General features: G+C 37.1%; 1 protein-coding gene across 2 annotated transcripts in view; it reads left to right on the top strand.

Annotated features, from left to right (window-relative positions):
* SYN2 (synapsin II) overlaps positions 1 to 23,894 on the top strand; it is a 197,966-nt gene that overhangs the window by 81,028 nt on the left and 93,044 nt on the right. For both annotated transcript variants that reach the window (XM_075714460.1, XM_075714459.1), the window contains 2 exons: positions 2,043 to 2,199; positions 17,838 to 17,927. In XM_075714460.1, coding sequence (XP_075570575.1) covers positions 2,043 to 2,199; positions 17,838 to 17,927 — 247 coding nt within the window. The remainder of the gene's footprint in view (positions 1 to 2,042; positions 2,200 to 17,837; positions 17,928 to 23,894) is intronic.

Raw genomic sequence — 23,894 nt, 5'->3', positions numbered from 1 at the left:
CTGTCTCAACTGTCAGGACAGATGGCAGAAACTGCTGGTCCCACTAGTATCAAAGTTCATGTTGACTATGGACTATGAGCATATTACTAAAAAGGCCTGAATACTGAGGTCTTATGTGTTATTAATGTGAGGTACAAAGTGACCTTGTATCATAAATTTATGAGCAAAATATTAGTTAGTAAAATCATAGAAATTTCAATGACAAAATTGTGCTGCCTTAGTTTAGGAGGAAAAAAACTGCAGGCACCTGCTTGTTTCATTTTTGTGAATGAAAATCAAACCATGAAAAATGGTATCTCATGTTACATAATACTGAGATTTTGGATCTTACAAATGCTTGAGCCAGGATTAAATTTTTCTCATGACCTTCTTTGGCATACACAGTCATTCTGTCCAGAGGTAATTAGAGAACTAGAACAATTATGTAAATGTATCATGTCCCTTTGAGGAATTTTTGCAAAGCAAAAAAAATTTTTTTTTTTAAGTACATTCCCCCAATTCCCCGACTGTTTCATTGAATCGGTATTTTAACAGACGCTTTCTGTTCTTTACTTTATTTAAAAACACAGTGCTGGGTTTGAGATGATGTGTGATCCCCTTAGCACTATTTTAAACAATAGAGGGGGTCTCTTTCTTTCACTGAGTGGTCTGCAATTTTGATTAAGGCATCGTTAGTCCTCTAAGTATTATACTTATGCTGTGCCAGTAAATTGAATTTCCTTGTTTCAAACACTTGGCACACCACCATGAAACCTAGATCACAAATTCTCAGCACTATGATACAAATATTTTTTTGAAACTTGTCGAAAGCAAGCATTTCTTGACAAGTTTTGGTCATAGGTCTACAGTGCCATTTTAATGACCCTTGACAGCAAATCTTTATAATGTTGCTTTTTCCAGATCATGCATTACATTTGAAAGCCAGCTTACAAATCCAGCTAATATACTTTGACTACTGCATTCAGGCTGGAATCTCAAAACTGCTTAAGCAATTTTAACATGAATTTTAATCATTTTGGTTTTGGTTTGTTTTACTAGAGTGAGATTTCTGAATCATTTTGTAATCTTCAGAATTTTTCACTCCGGTATACAGCTTATATTTATTCAAGGCATGTAAATAATTACACTAATTAACTACACTAATTTAATTTACCCTGCGGTTATACCTCTTTCAGGGGGTTGATAGCTTCAAGCTAGTCAGTGTTTTTTCCACCTATAAAATTTGGATAAGGAGGAGAATCTTTCAACAGTCAAGTTTAGAAGTGAATTGCCCCTGTACTGGTGGCTCTGTCCTGTTGCATTATATCTTCTGTTTTCCATAACCTTCTTCAGTAACTAAATGTCATGGTTTGAGTAAGGTGAAGATGGTGTCAGACTGTTTGCAAAGGTGCATGGTGATAGGACAAGAAGCCACAGAGGTTGCAACAAGGGAAATCCTGATTAGATACAAGAGAGAAAGAGGAAAAAAAAGCGCAACTGAAAGTTTAGAAATTCATTTTGACAAGTGTCTTGATCAAAAGCTGAATTGTGATTATGTCCAATTATGGTATGATTCCTTTTGCGAGCAGTGGGGTTGCTTCATCTCTTACTGTCTTTAAAACAGTCTGACAATAGTTGTGAAAAAAAAATTGTTCCCAAATAGCTTAAGTTTCTGGCAGAGACATTTGCCTGCTTTGTTTTTGATTGTTATTGCTCAGGAACTGGTGAACATAAACTAAGAACATACTCCGACTTTATATATATGATTTATCTTTCAGTGAGAAAACAACCTGAAAAGCCATGATAATTTGTCTCTCCTCTTCATGGATTCACATTATTGACTGGATGCTGATGTTTTCTGAACAGCGGTTAAGAAATGATAGAGTATAGATTTTCATAATGCCATATTAATTTTTTGTGTCTTGTAGCATTTACCTTTGTTTTGAGTGTTCTTTTAGTACTTCTCTGTCCATCAGTTAGATGTTTTTCCCTTTTAGGATCTTGCTGTTGAAGGAAAAACAATTTGATCATTGACTATTAGCAATATATCTTTTTCTTGCTAGGTCATTCAGGCCTGATTTTGTCCTTGTTCGACAACATTCATTCAGTATGGCAGAAAATGAAGATTTCCGTAACTTGATCATTGGAATGCAGTACGCAGGCATCCCTAGCGTCAACTCCCTGGAATCAATCTATAACTTCTGTGACAAACCGTGGGTGGTAAGTGATGTACCAAAAAGTTCTTCTGGTGCAAAAACAGTGACTTTTTTTTGTTGTTTGCTTGTTTAGTTCCCTTTCATGAATATTGAGTATCAAACTGCAGTTACTTAGCAGAGCAGTGAAGCAATAGTGAAAGGAATAGAAAGTAAACTAAACTAAGATATTTAAATCATTTTTTCAAAGAGCCAGTGTAGGCAGTGTGGAGACAGAGAGAAAAAATATTTGTAGTACAAATAATGAAATAAGTGAGGAAACTAACGGAAAGCCTATCCACTGCTAACATACTTCCTCAAGTGAGGAAAGTGTGTTTATTCACGATTTGTCTGGGAAAAGCAAGCTGAGAATATTTTTCGTATTTGTGGTTTTGAACATAATTTAAACAGACTTTTAGCCACTGTTTTCCTCACGGCTGTGAAATATTTGGGGCTATGCTTTAGCAAGGAAATCTGAAGCTATTAGTTTCCTCATTTGAAAGCTCTTTTCATAATCTTGTGCATATGGGGTAGGAGTAGGTCTTTTCAGTTACACCTAGAGTAATGGGGTACACTGGAGAATCACTGATATTTGCCAGTTTTAGTGTAGAAGCCAATTCAGTTTTTCATTACATGCATTGTAGTGATGGAGGTAGAATTTGGTGATCTTTTTGGTTCATAGAGAACTAAACATTAGTAGCAACAAGTTAAAATGTAGTGCTGTAAAAGATGGTTATCAATGGTGCAATCACTGTTACTTTAATAGACGTATTCAGTTGCCCAAGAGCTAATGAAATTTTAAAGAATACCACTTGTTGTAAATAGCCAAAGCTTCATAACTTTTTCCTCTGATGTCTGGGTAAGAAAAGAACAGTTGTCAGTATTTTTCACACCGAAGGGAAGTTTTACCATGATACTTTTTACTGCCTTGAAGATGTTTATTTTTTCACACTAACTATGAAAATCCCTCCAAAAACTTGTCAGCAGATTTTAATATAGACCTCTTTCAGCTAATTTGATCATACTTCTATGTTGCAGTAAACTACAGTGGGGAATAAAGTTAGAGCATTTATAACTTCTCAGAATACGTATTGTACATTGCTGAATCCATTATTTTAATACATCACATTTTCTGTGCTGTGTGGCATTTCTTAATGCTTTGATTCATTGTATGCGATAAAGCTGGGTGATGAAGCAATAACAGTAGCATTTATATGCAATAATGATGCAATAAAAAGTAAATGAATAATTCCTCCTTGTAATATTCTTCTGGTGGCATTAGTGTCATGGCTGTTCTTCCACCAAACCAATAAAGATATGTCTTTCTTACAACTGGTCTTGTTGCACATAAAATTTCTCTGCTGATTTTTTTCACTCCTAATAATAACTGGGAGTAACAGGAATATTTACTATAAAAACTGGAAGACCTGGCAAAAGCAAATGCAAGGTTACATGTGTAAAATAATTGTCATGTCCCATATCTTTTTTTTTTTTCGTTCTACACAGTACACCTCACAAACAAATGAAGTATTATGCTTATAAGGTTTTATTTGAATTTAGAGTTATAATAATTTAAAAATAGTCTTGAATTATGGTAGAGCTTTTTTAAGGTGTGACATGACAGTTGATGATAAAATGGCTCTCTTCTGAACTGCAGTATTTGTATCTTTGCTTTTTGCAGAAATTCCCTGTTGGCTGAAATTTCTGTAGTTTGTCTCAGCCTAGATATGAATGAAATGAAAATATTTTTAAGCTGAACTTATTTTATTTGAATATAGAGAAGAATGATTTTTTTTTCCCTTTGAGATTTTTCTACCTTGCCATTTCTAGATATGACAGCCAAAATATGTTTCAAACTAGCATCTTTCAGGTTTTAATTATCTTCTATAGTTCCCTGAAGTGGTTTTCATTAAGATGCATAATAGAGACAGCAGGGCCTGAGCATATGCCCCCCACTGCAAGTCCATGGACAGTGAGGCTCTCCAGAGTAGGCAATGTTCATGTGTTGTGAACATGATCATGCTTTTCTCCACCAATGGCCTCAATCCTGTCTTTTAACTACGTATGACCATAAGCAAAGCCTGCAAATGTGTGATTGCTTCCCATTCTGAATATGTGGTGGCACTGTACTTTAGTTGGATCCTACTTATGAGTGTGGATTTTTGATTTGAGCACAAGAATAGTTTCTGTACAAACACGAGGGGGCTTGTTTGGGCAGTTAACTTGGAATATCCTGACTTCTGTTCTTGTGGTAGTGGGAGGTGTAGAGACAGTGTTACATGAAAAATTCATCATCCTGGCTTGTGAGATGGATTTCACTTAAATGCTAGTAAGAATGTCAGAAAGCTACTTATGTAGGGGGGAAAGTTTTATAAATAAAGACTAAGTTCTTTATGAGTGCATGCAGAGCTGTGGAGGAACTGTTTTAAGGTTCATACCCTCTCTTACCACGTTGGAATGTTTCATTGCATTGTCATGTTGCAAAGTAGTAGTCTGGTGCATGACTCATTGTCGTGGTTTAGCCCCAGCCAGCAACTAAGCACCACGCAGCTGCTCGCTCACTCCCCCTACCCCAACAGGATGGGGGAGAGAATCAGAGGAGTAAGAGTGAGAAACACTCCTGGGTTGAGATAAGAACAGTTTAATAATTGAAATAAAGTAAAATGATAATGATAATAATTAATAATAATATACAAAGCAAGTGATGCACAATGCAATTGCTCACCACCCGCCAAACGATACACAGAGAGTTCCCGAGCAGCTATCGCTGCTCCCAGGCCAGCTCCCCCCAGTTTATATACTGAGCATGACATCATATGGTATGGAATAGCCCTTTGGTCAGTTTGGATCAACTGTTCTGGCTGTGCCCCCTCCCAGTTTCTTGTGCACCTGGCAGAGCATGGAAAGCTGAAAAGTCCTTGACTGGCATAAGCAGTACTTAGCAACAACTAAACCAGCAGTGTGTTATCAACATTCTTCTCCTACTAAATCCAAACCACAGCACTGTGCCTGCTACTAGGAAGAAAATTAACTCTATCCCAGCCAAAACCAGGACACTCATCCCATTCAAATGGCATAAAAATTTTACCTAATTTAATTTACAGTTACATCAAGTTAAGGTGAGGCAAAAATTTATACTTTCCTCGTTGGATTTGTCATCCATCTTATACTCATGTTTAACAGTGTGCAGAACCTGTTGTAAGCAATTATGAATGTTTTAGGATAGTAAAAAGAAAAAAAAAAAACATAATTACCCAAAGTTATGACTTTATGTTATTTAAAGTAACAGTCTAGATACTTTATTATCTCTGTTTTCCTTTAGAAAATGTCATTCAAGAAATAAGTGAGACATTCCTTAACTGAGTCTTATGAGATTGTATGTAATCTTTCCGATAGTACACGACATAGGTAAGCGAAGTAAGTAGTTGTGGAAGCTGGAAGTAACTGGAAAATGTGATGATAATGACAGTGCTTGCAGTAAAAGGTAAAATCTCATGCTTATGATTCTGGCTGAGGAAATAATATTTTTTAAAAACCCACAATTTTCCAGTGTATTAGGTTGAATTTTTAAAAAAATTCTTCTCTCCTGCATCCTTTCTTTTGCATACTTCCTATTAAAATTTACATGAAATTTGCATGCTTAAGTGTTTACATCAATTGAACCCTGCTCTTGATTTTAGCTTCAGTTGCAAGTATTGATGATAGGGGTGCAGTCTTGGAATACCACAGGTTATTAGCTCTTCACCCATACTGTGTATAGCGGATTGTCAATAAGTGGAATTATGCAGTGAGGTAGAGTTAACTGGTGAGTATACTAAACATGCAGACTCTGACTTGACTTGTCAGGGACTGCAAGGTTCAATGTCTGTGGCTGCTATAGATAGAACACTTTATTTCAGTTAAACCTGGACTGTAGCGTACTAATTCAATGCATTACATAAGCTGGATTGCTGCTTCTAGGTTCAGATAGTGATAAACATTTCAGCACTGCAGAGATTACAGAATTGCTGCAGTTGTATAGCCCAAGTGTATATGATTGAAGAGAAAGAAAATTCTCATAAAATCAGTCCAATTCCATGATAGGGGTTCTGGTTCCTTTAATGCAGAGGAAAAACACAGCAGCATCTGTAGCTGGCTGCAAATCTGTTCTCTTGTTACTGTTCCGTGGGAGGCTACGTAACAGTGCTCGGTATGGAAAGCTTCAAGGATCTGCTGATATACTAATTACACGTTTACTCTGGTGAAGGAGATGGCACAACTTACAACGTAATAATGGGTCTACAAAAAACATTTGTGAGCGCTGTGACCTTAATTAGCTGTTGCCATGCTGGTGGAAGAGTCTGTGTTTAGCTTGAAACACTGACATGATGTAATCACAGAGGGGATGTAGAAAGCCCGCTGTAGCATGTCAAGCTACTGCATAGCAGTAATAGCTTGTGAAGAGGCATCTGTCACTTCATGGATGGGAAAGCTGGGTGCTGAGCAGGCTTGGCCTCAAGTGAAGTAAACTGTTGGCATAGTGACAAACTGCTGCATCAGTTTGGTAATGTGGGCAATAAAGGAAAAAAAATAGGAACTGTGTTCTGGTCAAAAGCTGGCAGAGTGGAATTAAGATCCAGAAGACAGACATATCTGTATTATTTTAAAGACAGCTGAAAGATCCTGGCATTTTTTGGAGCAGATAGAGCTCCAGATGTGAACCCATCTTGTACTGAAATATCTTCAAAAGATCACTGGGACTTTACTTCATTGTAGGAATTTATTGTTATTAAGGGTTTTAAATGTAAGAGAAGTGCCATAGAATACTTTGTATGCCAAGATTTATTTCCTTGCTCATCTGCATTCATTCTGAGGGAGGCATGGTTATGGCTTTGCCTTTTGTCAAAATTGGTAGTATTCTAAATCTCACAGTTCTTGTTTGTTTCTTTTCCTATGGTTTGTGAGTGGACAGCCAAATACTTTTTTGTAAGTTTGTTGACATTTTTCTTTTTTGCTCCTTTTGCCTTGCTTACGTAATTCTGTGCCTTCAGGTGTTGTATTTTGCTTCACATTTCTTTTGCAGATGATTTTCTACTTACCTGTCTTCATCTTTCTACTCTTATTGAACACTTAATTTCTCTTTTTTTACTTTGCTTCCTTTGGAAGGTGTGTTTTAACTGCCCTTTCTTGCTTTCTGATGGTATTAGAGTACTGTCCTCCACCTTGTTTTCTCCTTCATGTGTTGCTGTTAGAAGTTGCGCTCTTGTGTTTTTTCCCCTTCAAGCTATACTTTAATAATGTTGAGCAACAGATTGGGGCACTGGCAGAGATCATGTAGGCACTCTGCAGGGAGGAACATATAAAAGAAATGAGCTCTGTTCATTCCAGCTTCCTGTTGACACAAATTGTTGAAGCTATGCTAATAGGCAGACAACCACACAGATGAGTTTCAATATTGTGTCAAAGTACCTTCTGGAGAATAAGTAATAAATAAAATGAATATGTGCAAGAGGAAAAGTCTTTTGAAAACCTATTCACTGTAAATCTATGAGACCTTTTGCTATTCCCTGTCTGTTTTAGAGAAAGAAATCATTTTTTTTTTACTGAATATTTATTGCACTATAAGAAAATTCTATGCTCATTACCAAAAAGAAGATTTGTATGATAATGCTGAACAATGGGCTAGAATTTGGCTGGTATTGCACTTCTCTGTATGCCAGAGGGGGTCTTACTGAAGGTCAAGGCTAACAAATGCATACCTGCAATCCTACTTCAACTCAGGTAGGGAAGACATTTAGGGACGTTCCAATTTGATATCTGTTAACATCATAAATCTTAGAAATGTTAAGACCTGTATTTTAATCGGTGGCTAGTTTTGTATATTTCATTAGGTGAAACCTGGATCCAGCACTGACCTTACTGTTGTTTCAGCCATTCTGGCAAGACTGATCTACTTGATAGATAATGATAGGGACCCTGGGCAGCCAGAGCCCACCCAAACAGGTTGTTTAATGGCCTTTTCCTCCCCCTATACTTTAGGAAGCTACTGTAGCAAGAGCAGTTCCTTCTTTCGCTTCAGGACTGGAAGCCAGGTGCTGTGCATCTCTCTCTCAAGCAGTGAAGAGTTGCTTTCTTAGGCACTGGACACAATCGCATGGGTGGTAAAGCTTGAACAGCTTCACATGATAATGTGTGGCAATCTTCGTAACAAATTCAATTTGCCTATTTGCAAATATTTACATGAATGGTAGAGGACTTTCTAAAACCTGTTTTGTGGCTTTTATTATATGAAGGGTATTGCATTTACAGACATAGTGAAGGCAGACGTCTCTGTATCTATAGGGCAGCCAGAGAACAAACTATCCACATGTGCTGTTCTTCCAGCACTGATCCAAGCAGAACTTAAGCATAAAAAACTGTAGTTTAATTCTCTGTCAGCCAATGAAGATTTTGGCCTCTTTGCTCAGTCTGCCAGTTAAAGCAAAACATGTTGATGGATTTGTAGTGCAAGAGCTGAAAGTAAATTCACAAAACTGTGTCAAAAGGAAGGTAAAAACATTTTAAGCTTTTTGGTCAAGACAATTTACTAGCAAGTTTTAACATCAAATTGGAGTAAAGTTCATAAGTAATTATTCATTTAAATGCATAATAAAGAATTCTAAATACATTAAACCTAGCAGTGTGTTTTCCTCTTTGCACCTCTTTGTAGAGCTATTTTTAAGTTTAATCAATTCTTGCAATAGAAGGGGAAAATTACAGTCTTACTAAATGATTTTGCTTCCCTAAAATATGTAAGCTCCCTTGAAATTCCTTGAAAAAAGCAGAGACTCTTAAATAATGAATATACCTCAGTGGGGTGATGATTTGTTTTCTGTTCCATACAGCAAGTAATTCTTGCAGGTCTATAATCATCAATCTTTGCTTGAACTATGAAGTACTTTATTTACAAACTGAGTGTATATATAATATATTTTGCTTTGACCAGCATTTACTGCCATGGGGCCAATTTTTAATGCAAAAGTAGACTCAGATTTTTTTACTGCATTCTTGAATTTTGTGCTAGGTTGCTGTCACTTTGCCCGTTCTTCTCTGCGCTAAGGAGCAGCAGTGGGAGCTCTTGACATCCATTACAGACTTTCATTGCATTGAACACTTCTAGTGGCAGAAAATTGAAACAGACTTTTAACCATTTCTTAGCTTCTACTGAAAGAAACTATATTTAAATAAAGGCTGTAAGGTTAATCTGAAAACCAGGACTGTAAAGCTGTGGTTCATATCCTTTGTATTATCTGCTGTTCCTGCTACAGTATTGAAATTCAAAAACCCTCTTTTGTGCTTGCTTAAGTCAAATATCCATAACTGAAGGCCAGATTATGAAAACTGAGTTTGATTTCTTGTGCAATCTTAATATTTAATTAAAAAGGAAACCTGTATGTTATGTTCCTCATGAAAGTACCTAAGAAGATATTTTTTTCTAGCCAAAATCTTAAGTAGAGGTTATATCTGTTTCTTTTATATATAACCGTGGTGACTCAGTGATGAGGAGAATCTGGGGGCTAGACTCCCCTTCCTGAAAAAGGAATTTGTCACCCATCCAGGAAAATCCTTCCCATTGTGCTGGCTCCCCCATCACAATCCCCACTCCTCCCTGTCCCCTCTCTCCCTCTACACAAGTATTGTTCTCCCACATGACGTTCAAAACTCCCACCAGTGCTGCTGTTGCCGTCTGATTTCCTTGCTGTCATTCCTTTATGTTTACCTTCCATTCTTAGGTCCAGTTCACATGGGAAATGGATGCAAAGTGTACTTGTCATTGTTTCTTTTGTGAGGAGTAGTAACTAACATAACTGTTCCGTGATGTATCTTCTTTAGTTTATGGTGCAGTTTAAAATGCTATAAAGTCTTGCACTGTTTGGATGCTGGCCACCTCAGAGAAGTCCTCTGACTTTCTGTGCTGGGCTTAAGAAAGCATGTTGGCTGGTCTTGTCTGGGGACTGGCATTCTACCGTTGAGCTTTGCCAGTGGACCATTTGAGAAAAAGTTTTTCAGATTTCCTTATCTTGCTGAAATGAGGGAAGCATCTTGGGACAGAAAAATCCATGTAGGTAAGAAGCCCAGTTTGACTGAGTTTGATGCACTTTGGTAATTTATAAACAAGAACTCTGCATGTAGTTCTTCCAAGGTTTTTATTTAAGGCCGCCTTTTTGCATCCTGTAGAAATTCTTAATGGTTTGTATATCTTATCAGATGTAATTCTGATATGAAAATATTCCAGCAGTTAATTACACCAGTGATTAGCAATTGGAGAGATGTGCCTCTCAGAGGCAGTACAGGCTGCAGTATTCATGCTGCAGGAGAGGTGTAGAAGCCAAATAAATGCCTTTGGACGTTCTGGGTAATGTGGGGCAGTGACACCCAAATGGTTCTGGGGTCAGCACAATCCACACGGGCTTAGTAGCTCCATCTCAGTAGATGCAGACAAGCACCCCAGAGGGTAAGGAGGGAGCTGGAGATAAAGATGGTGAGGAAATGTCAGCTGCAGTCAAAGGTGGAAGGAAGAGATGCTGCTAGTCCCAGAGTGATGGGTCAAGCAGCAGCACTTGAATAAAAAATGCAGTGGGGGTTTGCAGCTCAGCTTGGTGAGGCAGTGGTCATCACCATGTTCTCATGTGAGGCTCGGCTGCAAAAGGGTTAGGAAACAAGTCATCTGTGTTATAAAACTACCCCTTGAATTATGATGCAGGGTCCGTATAAGTTATCTTTCCATTCATAGTCCAACTGTGTTGCCTTTGGCTTTGCATCATAATAGTGGAAACCTACTGGAGGAACATCAAGTTTTTTTTGTCAGTTCCCATCTTTTCTGTATTCTGTTGGTGTGCCCAAACTGATTTGTAGGCGATGTTCCATTGTTCAGTCGCCATGTCAAACTTTGAATTGACTTTGAAAGTTTGAATACTTTCATTAAGTTGTCTGTCAGCTCCTGCTGACAGAAAGAGGTACGTAAGCTACAGTCTGTTCCCCTTGATTCTTGTATTAGGTATCAAATATCAAATCAAATGTGTATGTACTCAGCCTTCTGGAAAAGTATTTAATGTTTACTAAAGCATAATAGAAGAAAAGTAGGCCAATTGCAACAAATATTATGAAGAGCATAAAAAGAGTAACACAGATACTTCCCAGATATTAGTAATGTAAAAAAAAAAAATCAAAACCCACAAAGAGAAATACAGAAACTGTGTTTAAAATACAGGCATAGTGAAAAATATTGGTCAAAGTAAGTTGACTCCCACAGACTACACGTGTCAAATGTACCCTGCCGGCCCCTTAACTTAACAACTGCTTAATTTGTTCTCCCTCTGAAGAGTCTATAATATTTGTCTTGTAATCTGTTGGCCACCAACGACCCCTGATATGTTTGTGCTAATGGTACTTAGTTGGTGCTTTTGAGCATCTCTTACTCTTACAGGGCAATCGTGTTTTTCTGGAATGACCAGCCACATTTCCAAGCCTCAGCCTAAAAATGGACATTTCAGCCTAAAAATGTACTTCAGGACATTTTTCACAGTGCTATCTGAAGGGGGTAGAAAAGTCAATGTGTCATGTTTATTAGTTTCCTGTAATACAAATGTAACATAAAACAGCCTATAACGTAACACAGCTCATCTTTCAGCTTCGTAACCTACAGACCCTAAAAGAGACCTCTGTGGGTTGTTACAAGGAGAAGAGAGCTTCCCTTTGTATATTGAAAGGGAAAATGAAATTGCTGAGGCCCCCATCCGCACTCACATGTAATGATATACATATTCAGGCATAATTTACTTCAGTGTGCATTTCACAGAGAAATACTAGAAGCCTCTACAGCATTTCCATGGAAAGCTGTCTTTCATCAGTTCTTAGACTTACAAAGGAATGATTTACATATACAGTAGGATGAAACTTTTACTCTGTGTAAACATTTGATCAGCATAACAATCCAATTTTTAAACTGTTTTTGCATCATCTGCTTTTAAGTAATACATGTTCAAAGAAAGCTGGCAGCAACACTGAATATTGAGATCATATTAGAAACTTAGAAATTCTATTTTACCAATTTCACCCAGAAACACTGATACACGTTTAATGCATTCGGTAAAAGGCAAATTTATATACGGAAATCCGGAAGTAAACTGGTATTGCATTACATTTCATCACGCTGTAGATGTGCCCTCACCTTAGAGCAGTCAAAGGTAAATTAAATCTCAGCTAAAAGCACCATTTCTTTTGTGACAGAGGGATTCAAAAAGTGTTCACCCATCAAAGTTTTCCCGTTTCTCTAGTCCTAGAGAATGCCAACTCATCTGGTTCAGTGAAACAGACTATCCAGAGAATTTTGTGATTATTTTAGTTGTTACCATGAAGTATTAGATGGGTGGCTGGAATTCTTCCACTGTCAGTAGAAGCAAGCCTCAACTTGTAAAGAGCACAGATAATGAATACTCACAATAAAGGAAAAGCTCTGACAGAAAAGGTTTCGTAATACACAGCTCAGTGGTACTTCGCTGACAGGGAACAACTGTACAGGCAAATGTGAAGTAGTTTGTTGCATAAAAATATTATTCAACATACCAGAAAATTCTCCACTGGAATGGACAATGATAGATAAATCCTTTGGTCTAGTGAGACACAGTAGAAGCTTGCTGGAATTAAGCGTAATACAAAGAGCCATCTGGAGTAATTCACTTTAAATATCATATCTAACTATCTTTGAGGTAGAAATTTGTGCAGTTTGTTCAGGAAAAAATCTGAGCATTTCAGGGATGACATACTTGTAATTAAGCACATTTTAACTCATCTAAAGTGATAAGCAAAGTCATTATTCAGTCTTTAATAGAAAAGTCCAGTTGTTCTCCGGGTACCCAGCCCCTTGAGTTGGAAGACAGGGACAGGGAACAGAATGAAGCCCCCAGAATCCAAGGGGAAATGGCTAGCAACCTGTTACACCACTTAGACACACACACAAGTCTATGGGGCCAGATGGGATCCACCCAAGGGTACTGAGGGAGCTGGCAGAAGCACTCACAAAGCCCCTTTCAATCCTTTATCAGCACTCCTGGCTAACGGGGGAGGTCCCAGTTGACTGGAGGCTTGCCAATGTGACGCCCATCTACAAGAAGGGCTGGAAGGAGGATCCGGGGAACTACAGGCCTGTCAGTCTGACCTCAGTGCCAGGGAAGGTTATGGAGCAGATCGTCTTGAGTGCCATCACATGGCACGTACAGGACAACCAAGTGATCAGGCCCAGTCAGCATGGATTTATGAAAGGCAGGTCCTACTTGACCAACCTGATCTCCTTCTATGACCAGGTGACCTGCTTAGTGGACGGGGGAAAGGCTGTGGATGTTGTCTGCCTAGACTTCAGTAAAGCCTTTGACACCCTTTCCCCCAGCGTTCTCCTGGAGAAACTGGCTGCTCATGGCTTGGACAGGCATGTTCTTTGCTGGGTAAAAGACTGTCTGGATGGTCAGGCCCAAAGAGTGGTGGTGAATGGAGTTAAATCCAGTTGGTGGCCGGTCACAAGTGGTGTTCCCCAGGGCTCAGTACTGGGACCAGTTCTGTTTAATATCTGTATTGATGATCTGGACGAGGGGATTGAGTGCACCCTCAGTAAGTTTGCAGACGACACCAAGTTGGGTGGGAGTGTTGATCTGTTTGAGGGTAGGAAGGCTCTACAGAGGGATCTGGACAGGCTGGATCAATGGGCTGAGGCCAACTGTGTGAGGTTCAACAAGGCCAAGTGCGGGGTCCTGCACTTGGGTCACAACAACCCAATGCAACGCTACAGGCTTGGAGAAGAGTGGCTGGAAAGATGCGCAGCAGAAAAGGACCTGGAGATGTGGTTGACAGCCGGCTGAACATGAGCCAGCAGTGTACCCAGGTGGCCAAGAGCATCCTGGCTTGTATCAGGAATAGTGTGGCCAGCACGACTAGGGAAGTGATTGTCCCCCTGTACTCAGCACTGGTGAGGCTGCACATTAATACCGTGTGCAGTTTTGGGCCCCTCACTACAAGAAAGAGTGTGTCCAAAGAAGGGCAACAAAGCTGGTGAAGGGTCTGGAGAACAAGTCCTATGAGGAGCAGCTGAGGGAACTGGGGTTGTTTAGCCTGGAGAAAAGGAGGCCTTATCACTCTCTACAGCTACCTGAAAGGAGGTAGTAGCAAGGTGGATGTTGGTCTCTTTTCCCAAGTAACAAGCGATAGGACAAGAGGAAACGGTCTTAAGCTGCATCAGGGGAGGTTTAGGTTGGATATTAGGAAAAATTTCTTCACCGAAAAGGTTGTCAAGCATTGGAACAGGCTGCCCAGAGAGGTGATGGAGTCCCCGTCCCTGGAGGTATTTAAAAGACGTGTAGATGTGGTGCTTAGGGACCGTGGTTTAGTGGTGGACTTGGGACTGTTAGGTTAACAGTTGAACTTGATGATCTTAAGGGTCTTTTCCAACTTCGATGATTCTATGATTCTGAGTTAGGAAAATGATTTTTTGTAACTGTGCTGCTTGATTACAGTAGTCTATGAAGTAAAATTTATACTGTTCTATTCTTAGTGTAATGGAACCCCATAAAGCTTTTATATAAAATCAAAGGGAATAAGTGTCTCTTTTGACTAAGTATTTCTTCTTATCTGTGTCATACTTTGTTGGAGAGGAGAAAAAGCACAGCTGGTGCTCTCCTTTTCTTTTATGGAGGAACAATCTATAGGCCTAGATGTGAAAGCATTTAATCCCTAGTAGAAAAGAGAATAGCTGATGTTACAAAGAATGTTACAAAATCTCACTATTTTCCTTTTAAAAAAATAATCTGAAAACCATAAATACATGTACCTGAGAATATCTCTCTTTGAGCTGAAAATAAGATGCAAAATTTGAAAAGGAGAATTAAATTTAGCTAGCTAAAATAAGAGCTAAAAGAACTTTTTTCCACTTTATTGTTTTTTCTTAAGGTGTTGAAAAGACTCCTGCTGAAATACTAAGCTCTATGAGTTTCTTTATTTTAGATAATTGTTAAAGTCTCCCAGGGTTTTCAGCATCCATATATGACTTTATTTAAACATAGAGTGGCTCTACCAGTATTCTCTGTTCTGTGAACATCCCATATCTGAAAACATTCAGCATTGGATTAGATAATAATTCAGTATGTTATCATCTAAAAAGATTTTGCTTTTGCCCAGGGAAGAATTTGATAAACTTTACTGTGATTTAAAGCTGTAATGTAAGGTCATATTAGCTAGCCCAGTAAAACAAAACATTTTCAAAACTTTAATCAAGGCAATGCATTAAAATGTTTTGGGTTTTTTGGTTTGGTTGCTTTTTTTTTTTAAATAGTGTCTAAAAGATGCCACATTAAACTTGTTAGTGTAGTTTCCAGCAGACCTTTAAAACCTAGTTTGGATAGAAAAGCAGGCAACGTGGTATTCTATATTCAGCCTATTTGTAAACTCTGTATAGCTTCCAAACTATCCAGATACAACAGGATTTTCAGAAGTGGTCTTTTGCTTCAGTCTGTATAACAGATGTTTGGTTCAGCTGTTTAAAAGGAAAACATAAAAAGTCCAGATCACACTTACAAGTTGATAAAAGTTCATTAAAACATAAATGAAATTATTTTTCATAAATTGCCCAGTAGGGTTCAGAGAAAACAAGAAATATTTATAGCAGTTTAAGGATGTACAATTACAATGCCAAAATTTTATGCGACTTTGGCTTTAATTTATCAAGTTGCTTTTTTGGGGGAGAAAAGTTTGACAAGAGATTCCTGAAATTGTAGACAGACAGGTGAAGCAGTGTCCCAGTAGGGGCAAAGGATAAATCATTCCCCCCTGGCTGTGGGAAATCTGAGTTATTTCTCTCCTCTGCCTCAGGAAATTTAAACCAACTTTTCCTACATGCTATTTCATAGCTTAATTACTAGATTAGAGGGTACTTTAGAGTGATGCATGTGTATTATCTGTGGTTGATAGTATTTTATTTTAAGTAAACAAACATTTGCTAGTACTAATCTGAATTATAGCTTTCTTACCTCTTGAGTGAATGCTACAACTCCTACAAATAGTGTCAGTTTCTCACTGTCTTGCTTGCTTTCAGTGAAAATGGAAAAGAAAATAAGGAAAGAATCACAGGAAATACAATCATATGATTTTTTAAAAGTTTTTTACTTAAACATAGGTAAATAGATTTATTTTAACATAACAATTGTTTAGCAAAAATCATGTATTTAATAGGCAGTATTTGCTTATAAAATTTTGAATTTGGATCTTGGATAAGAACAGAAATAAATAGTAAGTTGTCAGGAATCCTATTTGCAAACCACCATATTTTGGTAGCTGTGATAATATTTCCTTTCCTTGAGGTCTGGTTTGTACAGCACACTATCCAACTAGAATTTCTTAAGCTTTTGGTGAAAACTACTCATCATTAAGGTATTTTCCACTGGACTTCAAAATTTAAATATGTGCTTTACCAAACCTAAGTAAACACCACTAAATTAAACAAATTCTCTATGCCAGCTGGAAATGCGATGCAAAGCTTTCATCACTTTTTTTCCCTTTAAATGGTTTTTACTATCCCTGCACCCTAAAATTGCATTAGCAAAGTAGGTATTTTATCAAACTGCATTATGCACAGAGTTCTGTTGTTCTTTGCTTTTTTTCCTGTTTGTAACCAGCAAATCCCACTATTCAAACTGTTGTGCTAAGTTGTTTATGTCTCATGTTGGCATAATGACAATTAAACACATCACAGGCATGTACAAGCCAGAGCTTTGGAGTCTTGAAACAATAGTGGTCTTCTGGCTGCCAAAGTCAACTTGCTCCCTAGAAACCTCACTTGCTAAGCTGTGATTTCAAGAGTGATTTAGTTTTTGAACTGTTACAAGCAGAAGAGTTGATCTGTTCACTAAAGAGAAAGAACAGCCACAAAATACATTTCTATTTAATAAAGAATTCTTTGTCTTTTTGTGTTTAAATGTTGGTTTACTTTCTGTGTTAAGTTACTACAATCCAGCATATAGGTAGACTGAATATGTCAGGAAAGGGCCCGGAAGGAAAACATTAATAGAAATGGCAATAACATGTAGCTGTTTAAATTATCAACATCTTTGTTGATTGTGGAAGAATGGCCATGTGGCTACCGTACATGGCTAGAGCCTAGGAAATTAAAATTCTCTTGCTTGTTCTTCACCTGACTTGTTACATATGACATAGTTACTGCTTTTTGCTGTTTGCCAGTTTTGCAAAATTGCGTTTCAATGTCGGTGAGATGCCAGAGGCTAAATTAACATGAAATATGTCTAATCTTTGATTAAAGATGGTAGAAAATGCAAAATTATAATGATTTTATTATCACAAAATCAGCTTAAAACATACAGACTATGAAGTTTCTGCAAATCAGTATTCCAATGTATTTCATTTTCTGTACATTTGAAGGCTTAACTCAGAGATATTGTTCTTTGTTGATCTGTGTATGAAGCCATAGCTTGGATGGATTAAAAAGGTGTGCATGTGAGAGAGGAGGAGAGAGAAAGTGTATAATGTGTATGTGTATTTGCTGAGTTTATGAAACACAGGAGACAAGAAGCAAAATAACAGTATGAGATCATTTTGGTAGAATGTGGTTTCTCTCCTAAGCTTTTTGTTTTGTTTCGCTTTATTTTACAGTTTGCCCAGCTGGTGTCTGTCTACAAAACTTTGGGTCCGGAGAAGTTCCCTTTAATTGAGCAAACGTTCTATCCAAATCACAAGGAAATGGTATGTGCAAATACCAATACTAAATTTACTTACTGTCTCTGTAAAAGAGAAACTGTAAACACACAATTCCTTTCCCCCATTTACCGTCTATTTTAAAAGCCATTTTGGAAGCTTTCAGAGGGATGAGACTGGATGACCACATGAAAGCATTGTGATGGTTAACTGGAAGTTTTTCAGAGGTGAAGGTAGTTATTTTTCAGCTAACCAACTTCAGATCTTAAAGAGGTTAAATGCTTATAAAGACACTGAACAACTATTAAAGTGCAAGAGTTACTTTTATGGTTTGTTTTCAGCCTAGTCCTTTATGATCTGTTCAAAGTGTTTATTATCTTTGTAGATGATGCACAAGACTATGTGCCTGTCAGTGTAGAACTTTGAACTCATCTAAAATCAGGGTGTTTATGACTTGTGATCTTCATGTACCCGAGCTGACATGAATTCCCAGTCCTTTACAGACATAAATGCATTTATAAAAATAACACTTACAACCTTTATTCATGACCTGTCTTATGCTGCAGCCATTTTTTTCTTACTTTTCTTATGGTTTCTAAATGGAAATTCTTTCCTGAGTATGTTTTTCTAGAGGAAATACTTTCAGCACTGAGAGAAACTGGAGGGAGGCTATTTGCTGATTGAATAGACTAGCAGAGAAGCATCAATTATTTTTAGCATATAATCCATTCAGCATATGTCACACAGCTGTGATTCAAGTACCATTGCAAGGTCATGATACATATGTATGTTAGCTGTTTATGTAAGGTCCCCAAGCTGTAATTGCTGCATGTCTGTCTTGAGACTCTGGCTAGCACTTCGTTATCGTAGGTGGCATCTAAGATAAGCCTCAGTGACAGCAGTTGACTACGATTACTTCTGAAGTCTTCTTTCTCCCACGTCTGTCTCATCTTTTGGTAATAAACACAGTATGGCGCAGTTCTGCTGTATTTTTTGATGTATTGCAAGAGTAGCAGGATGGCTCTTCATACTGCTTTCCCAGTTCCCTCTGGTTTCTTTGGACTATTAACTCACAGATGTTTCCACTTCTTTTGTTGCATGTGACACTTCTGAAAAGAGCTTTCACCACAGTTACATATTCAGTAAATTTGCTACACAGAAGTTTTGTGGAGCCAGAGGAGAATGGTACTGATCTGGAGCAGCATATCTAAGTATGTCCCAGTCAGTCAAATCTTTTCAGAATGGAAGGGGGTTTTGTTGATGGATTTGTCAGGAAAATATACAACTTTATAATTTTTTTTTTTTTTTTAATGCAAAAGAAGTATTATGCCTTGGGGATTCATTCATAACAGGTGGAGAAGCAGAACCACATCTCATGTTTTGCAATATGCTTTTTTTAAATGGTAGTAAGTTTTGTATCTCCCTATTTTCTTGAAAATGGCCAAGATTAAAGCTGGTTTATAATTTCCTGTGCACAATTTATTGTTCTTCCTTCATTGTTTTATCAGCTATTATTCAGGCTCCACAGGGAAGTGGTCATAGCACCAAGCCTGTCAGAGTTCAAGGAGTGTCTGGAGATGATGCTCTTAGTCATACTAAGAGGTAGTCCTGTGAGGAGTAGGGAGTTGGACTCAATGATCCTTATGGGTCCCTTCCAACTCGAGATGTTCTGTGATCCTATGATTTTATTGAAAAAGCAGGCCTTTTTAATGCATTGCTAAATTGCAGTACATAGAAACAAAGAAAATATCCTATAATTTTGGGACAAGAATTAATGTGTTAGCTTTTAATTTTTATGTAGTATGACCCTGTAGAAGGTCTACCAGTTCAATTGCAAACTGCTGTCTTGAACAACTGATTGAATTCAAAATCAGTAATAGAACACAAACAAGAAAATGTGTGTATGTGTTTATAAGGCCTATCTTGCTTAAGAGTATAACAAGTATTTGAGTGGTTTATTTCCCCCTTCGTTCCTCTACATTGCTCATTAATGTCTGAACTGATAAGTTATTTGTCTTTTATTTGAACTTTTGAGTGTTAATGTTCTCCAAAGCTGAGTAATTTTTTACATATTTCTACATAATGAATGTTAATCTAGAGAAAACTAATGCATTTCAGTATTGCATTGCCATACATGGTTTAGAGGTGCTGTAATAACTGATTGTGATGAAGCTCATTTTTTTTTTTTTTTTTCCTTCTGAAGAAATTATTTGGAACTTTGTGGCTTGAAGAATGATCAGGCAACATGGTACAAGATAACATTTTATTCAAATTTCTAGAATGGGTTGTAAAATGATCTGCATATCAGAGTTTCTAGTTGATGAATTGAAATCATATCATGCTATTTAAATTTTGTTGCTTTTTAAACACTGTTTATTAATAGCTAGCCTCATTTGCATTTACATTTACAGAATTTGGTATTTACAGTTTAAAATAATTTTGGTAGTTCCTCTTGTCTTCGTTCTTTCCCTTCTAATTCTCCAAATCGTAACCTAGAGCTCTCTCCCTCCCCTCCAGTGCAAACCAGTTGGGGTTGGGGTGGGAGCAGGGGAAAACTCCAAATCTCTGTGAATTGAGTTTTCAGCTGAGCATGCCGGAGGTACGGTTGTGCTTCTGTTTCTTTTGCTTCTTTCGTACTATGGTGATCATTTGTACTGAGGCTTTAGACGGCAATAAAAGGTAAATAAACAAAGATGCCATTCTTTTGTGTAAAAATGGAGCTGCTTTAATGAAACACTTTTTGAAACAGAAACATTCATCTCGGACTGATTAAAACTATACAAAACGCTGGAAGGCTTTTTGAACTCATTGCTAGTTGAGTCATCCCTACAGCCTTTCCCTCAGTAATTAGTTCCCTTTATTTCACTACATTCCCACCTCCTATGTTCTCTGTCATGAAAAAAAACCCTGGCTTTTTCAACATAATTGTTGGACAATTTATTTAAAACTTAACTGGAACATTGAGAAAAAGCCAGCAATATTCAAGGTGGGTTTTCTTCCACTGTTCACCTATACAGTTTCCCTTCTCTGTTCTTTTCCCTACTCTTATCCTAAGTCATGAGAGTCATTTTCAAATTAAAATCAGTTGTTGTACCAGGCTATATTTCTGCTCTAACCTTTCATTTAACACATACACAGTTTCAAGAAGTAAAAATAAAATGTTGTAAAAATAATTTGCTGTGGATAATATATCAATGCCACTAGAGTAAAAATCCTGATAGGAAAATAACATTTGCAATGCCGCATTGTAGTTAATCCTCTTCATAATCTTTGAGTGCTGAATCTCAGGCAAAATAAAAACCTCATTCTGAGAGGGTTTTTTTAAAGCTTCTTGTGCCGTATTTATTGATATGAGAAAAAAAAAAATCTTTGTACCATCCATTGTGGGAAGTTTTGCCAGATTTATGCTCAGACAGAAATCAAACTGGATGTCAGGTAATTTTGAAACACCTCACATGGGATATTTTATGGCCCATCAAATATAAAATGTTTTTAAAACTAATTATAGCATACAATTCATATTACAGTTTGTTCATAAATATCCAAGAAAACATTTATTTTTACAAGGTACATAAAGAAGGCAATCTGAGATGGGCTAGTTGAGTTTAAGGTCTAATTACTATAAAACTAAAATAGAAACAGAACTATGTTGAGTTATAAAGCAGAAAATATCTGTTTGCTGCAGAGTGCTATTCAAAAGACACCATTACATCAAAATGGATTTGGAAACAAATGCTACACTGTACATGTATTGAATATTAATGTGCCATGTGCTTGATTCAGACTTTGTATGGTTATTAAGCTCTTGCAGGCTTGTCTAGGAGTTGTTTTGGTTTGACATGAGGAAATAAGGCCTGTTTTTTAAGTCTTTCTGTAAATTAGCAATATAAATGTACAGCACTGACAGTAAATAGCACTGTCAATGTTGTCTCTCCAATATCAATTCCTTTTTGGAAGAAATGTAGCCTTCTTATTTCATTTATGTGAGTAGCCATAGTAAGTTTATGGTCCAAGTTAGTGTTAGGTAATTTTTTGTTTGTCTTTAGCAAAGCAGAAAAGAAGCTAAGATTTACATTTGGCAGCACAAATATATGGTGGTTTAATTTAGGATTGTAAATTAAAACAGCAAAACTGATTTACAGTAAGTAAAAAGTGAAATGTTGACTATTAAGGGACATATATTCCTCAAAGGAATAATGGCATGCCTTCCTGCTGGCCTTGCACCATTTGCACTTCATTGGAGTTGTGTAAGCTTAGTCACAAAAAAAGTAAATAAGAATATTTATTCTCACGAGAGTTTTCAAAGCTGCCGTTGTCTATCCTTTAAATATGGATTCATGCAACTGTCAAAATAAACATTAGAAACATGAACAGAATATATCACAAACATCATTTGTACGGATTTTTTTGCAAGTATGCGTTATATATCCAATACAACATATCTTAGGGTGTGACAAGATACATGGGAGATGCTGAATTTCACATCCAAACAACTACTTCATTGAACTGAATGGAATTAGAGATGCCTATACACTTAAAGATGTGCGTATCTTCTTTGCAAGTTTAAGTCCCAATGATTTTATAAGGACTCTATAGCAGATAGGCTAACGGAACTATTTGGAAAGCTGGACCCTTGAACCAATAGACAATAACAGCTCTGTTTCTTAATAACCCCATAGGCTGGAAATGTCACACTATGGTTAGCAGGAATGAGTAGTGTTTGTGTAGCAGGAATGAGTAGTGTTTGTGTTAAACCTTTAAAGAGACCTGACCTAACCAAACAAGAACAGAACTGTCTAAATCTCTGCCTGTTGTTCTAAATTCTCATGTGAGGAATACATGAGAGTAATTTCTAACCAAAATTGAAATGAAGTGAAAGAAACCCAATGGATAAAATTGGAGAGAGTAAAATATATCAGAAATGGCAGCTATTACAGATTCATATCCTGGGTGACGGTTCTCATCCAGTTTCTAGAACACAAGCAGTTGGACAAGTCTAAACTTTGGCATTTACTGAAACAATTTCTTAAGTTTTACCACTGTGAATTGAATTACTTTAGTAAACTTAAATATGTGTGAGATTAGTTACTAACTACAGTAATCAATTCATAAAAGTTAAGACACTAAAAAACTAAAAGGCAAAATACATTTTAACACTTCTCTAGTATAAGTTCATGAGTTACCAAATTCATTACGACAGAGTACAATGGGTATTCATGAATGAAAAATCACTAATGTAAATTTAAACTATTAAATATGGTCAAATATTGGAGAGCTTTTCAAAATCACTTGCAGTGCAAGTTATTCAATATCTGTTGCATGTATTTTTACATGAGTTTCTAAAGCCAAGGCTTTTAACAGTGCTGAAATACAATGACCTAGTCACATGTCTAGAGAGGCATTATCAAGTACTACAGCTGCCATGATGATGGACATGGTTTCTGTAAATATAAGTAGTTTTAGCCTACCATTATTTGTGTTGGTTCCATAAAATGCTGAAGCATTAGAACATGTGGCTTTTCCTTCAACAAGGTATAGCCAGTCCATAGGAATATTGAATGGGTAAGTGGATTTTGATTATCAGTGAAAGTTACAACTCTGTAGATAAAGAAAGCTATGACATAAGTAACATACAGAATATGGAGCACAGATTGTTTTAATCACAGAAGTGTTCCACTTGTTTCAACAGATAAGGAAAACCAGGAATTTTTGAATCTTTTTTTTATATAGCACATTGTTATAATCATACTTTACATATACACTGTACAATAATTCTTTTGTATCAGAAGACTTTCATACAGAAAAAAACAGTTCTATAAAACATTCCGTAGTTCATCAGAAAGATTTGGAATAAAACATGGGGCTCTCTTAATCTGTGGGTTAACAGAAACAGGGGACAAAATTCTGGCAATTCTTTTGTTTTTGTACATTCATACTGATAAAAGGGAAACTTGTTATGTCTTAGAGGATACAGAGGAGCATTCTCAGCTTGAGCCTCTCTGTACAAAGCATAAC

The sequence above is a fragment of the Pelecanus crispus genome, chromosome 7 (genome assembly GCF_030463565.1).
Source record: "Pelecanus crispus isolate bPelCri1 chromosome 7, bPelCri1.pri, whole genome shotgun sequence".
NCBI lineage: Eukaryota > Metazoa > Chordata > Aves > Pelecaniformes > Pelecanidae > Pelecanus > Pelecanus crispus.
This window is presented reverse-complemented; position numbering and strand designations above follow the sequence as displayed.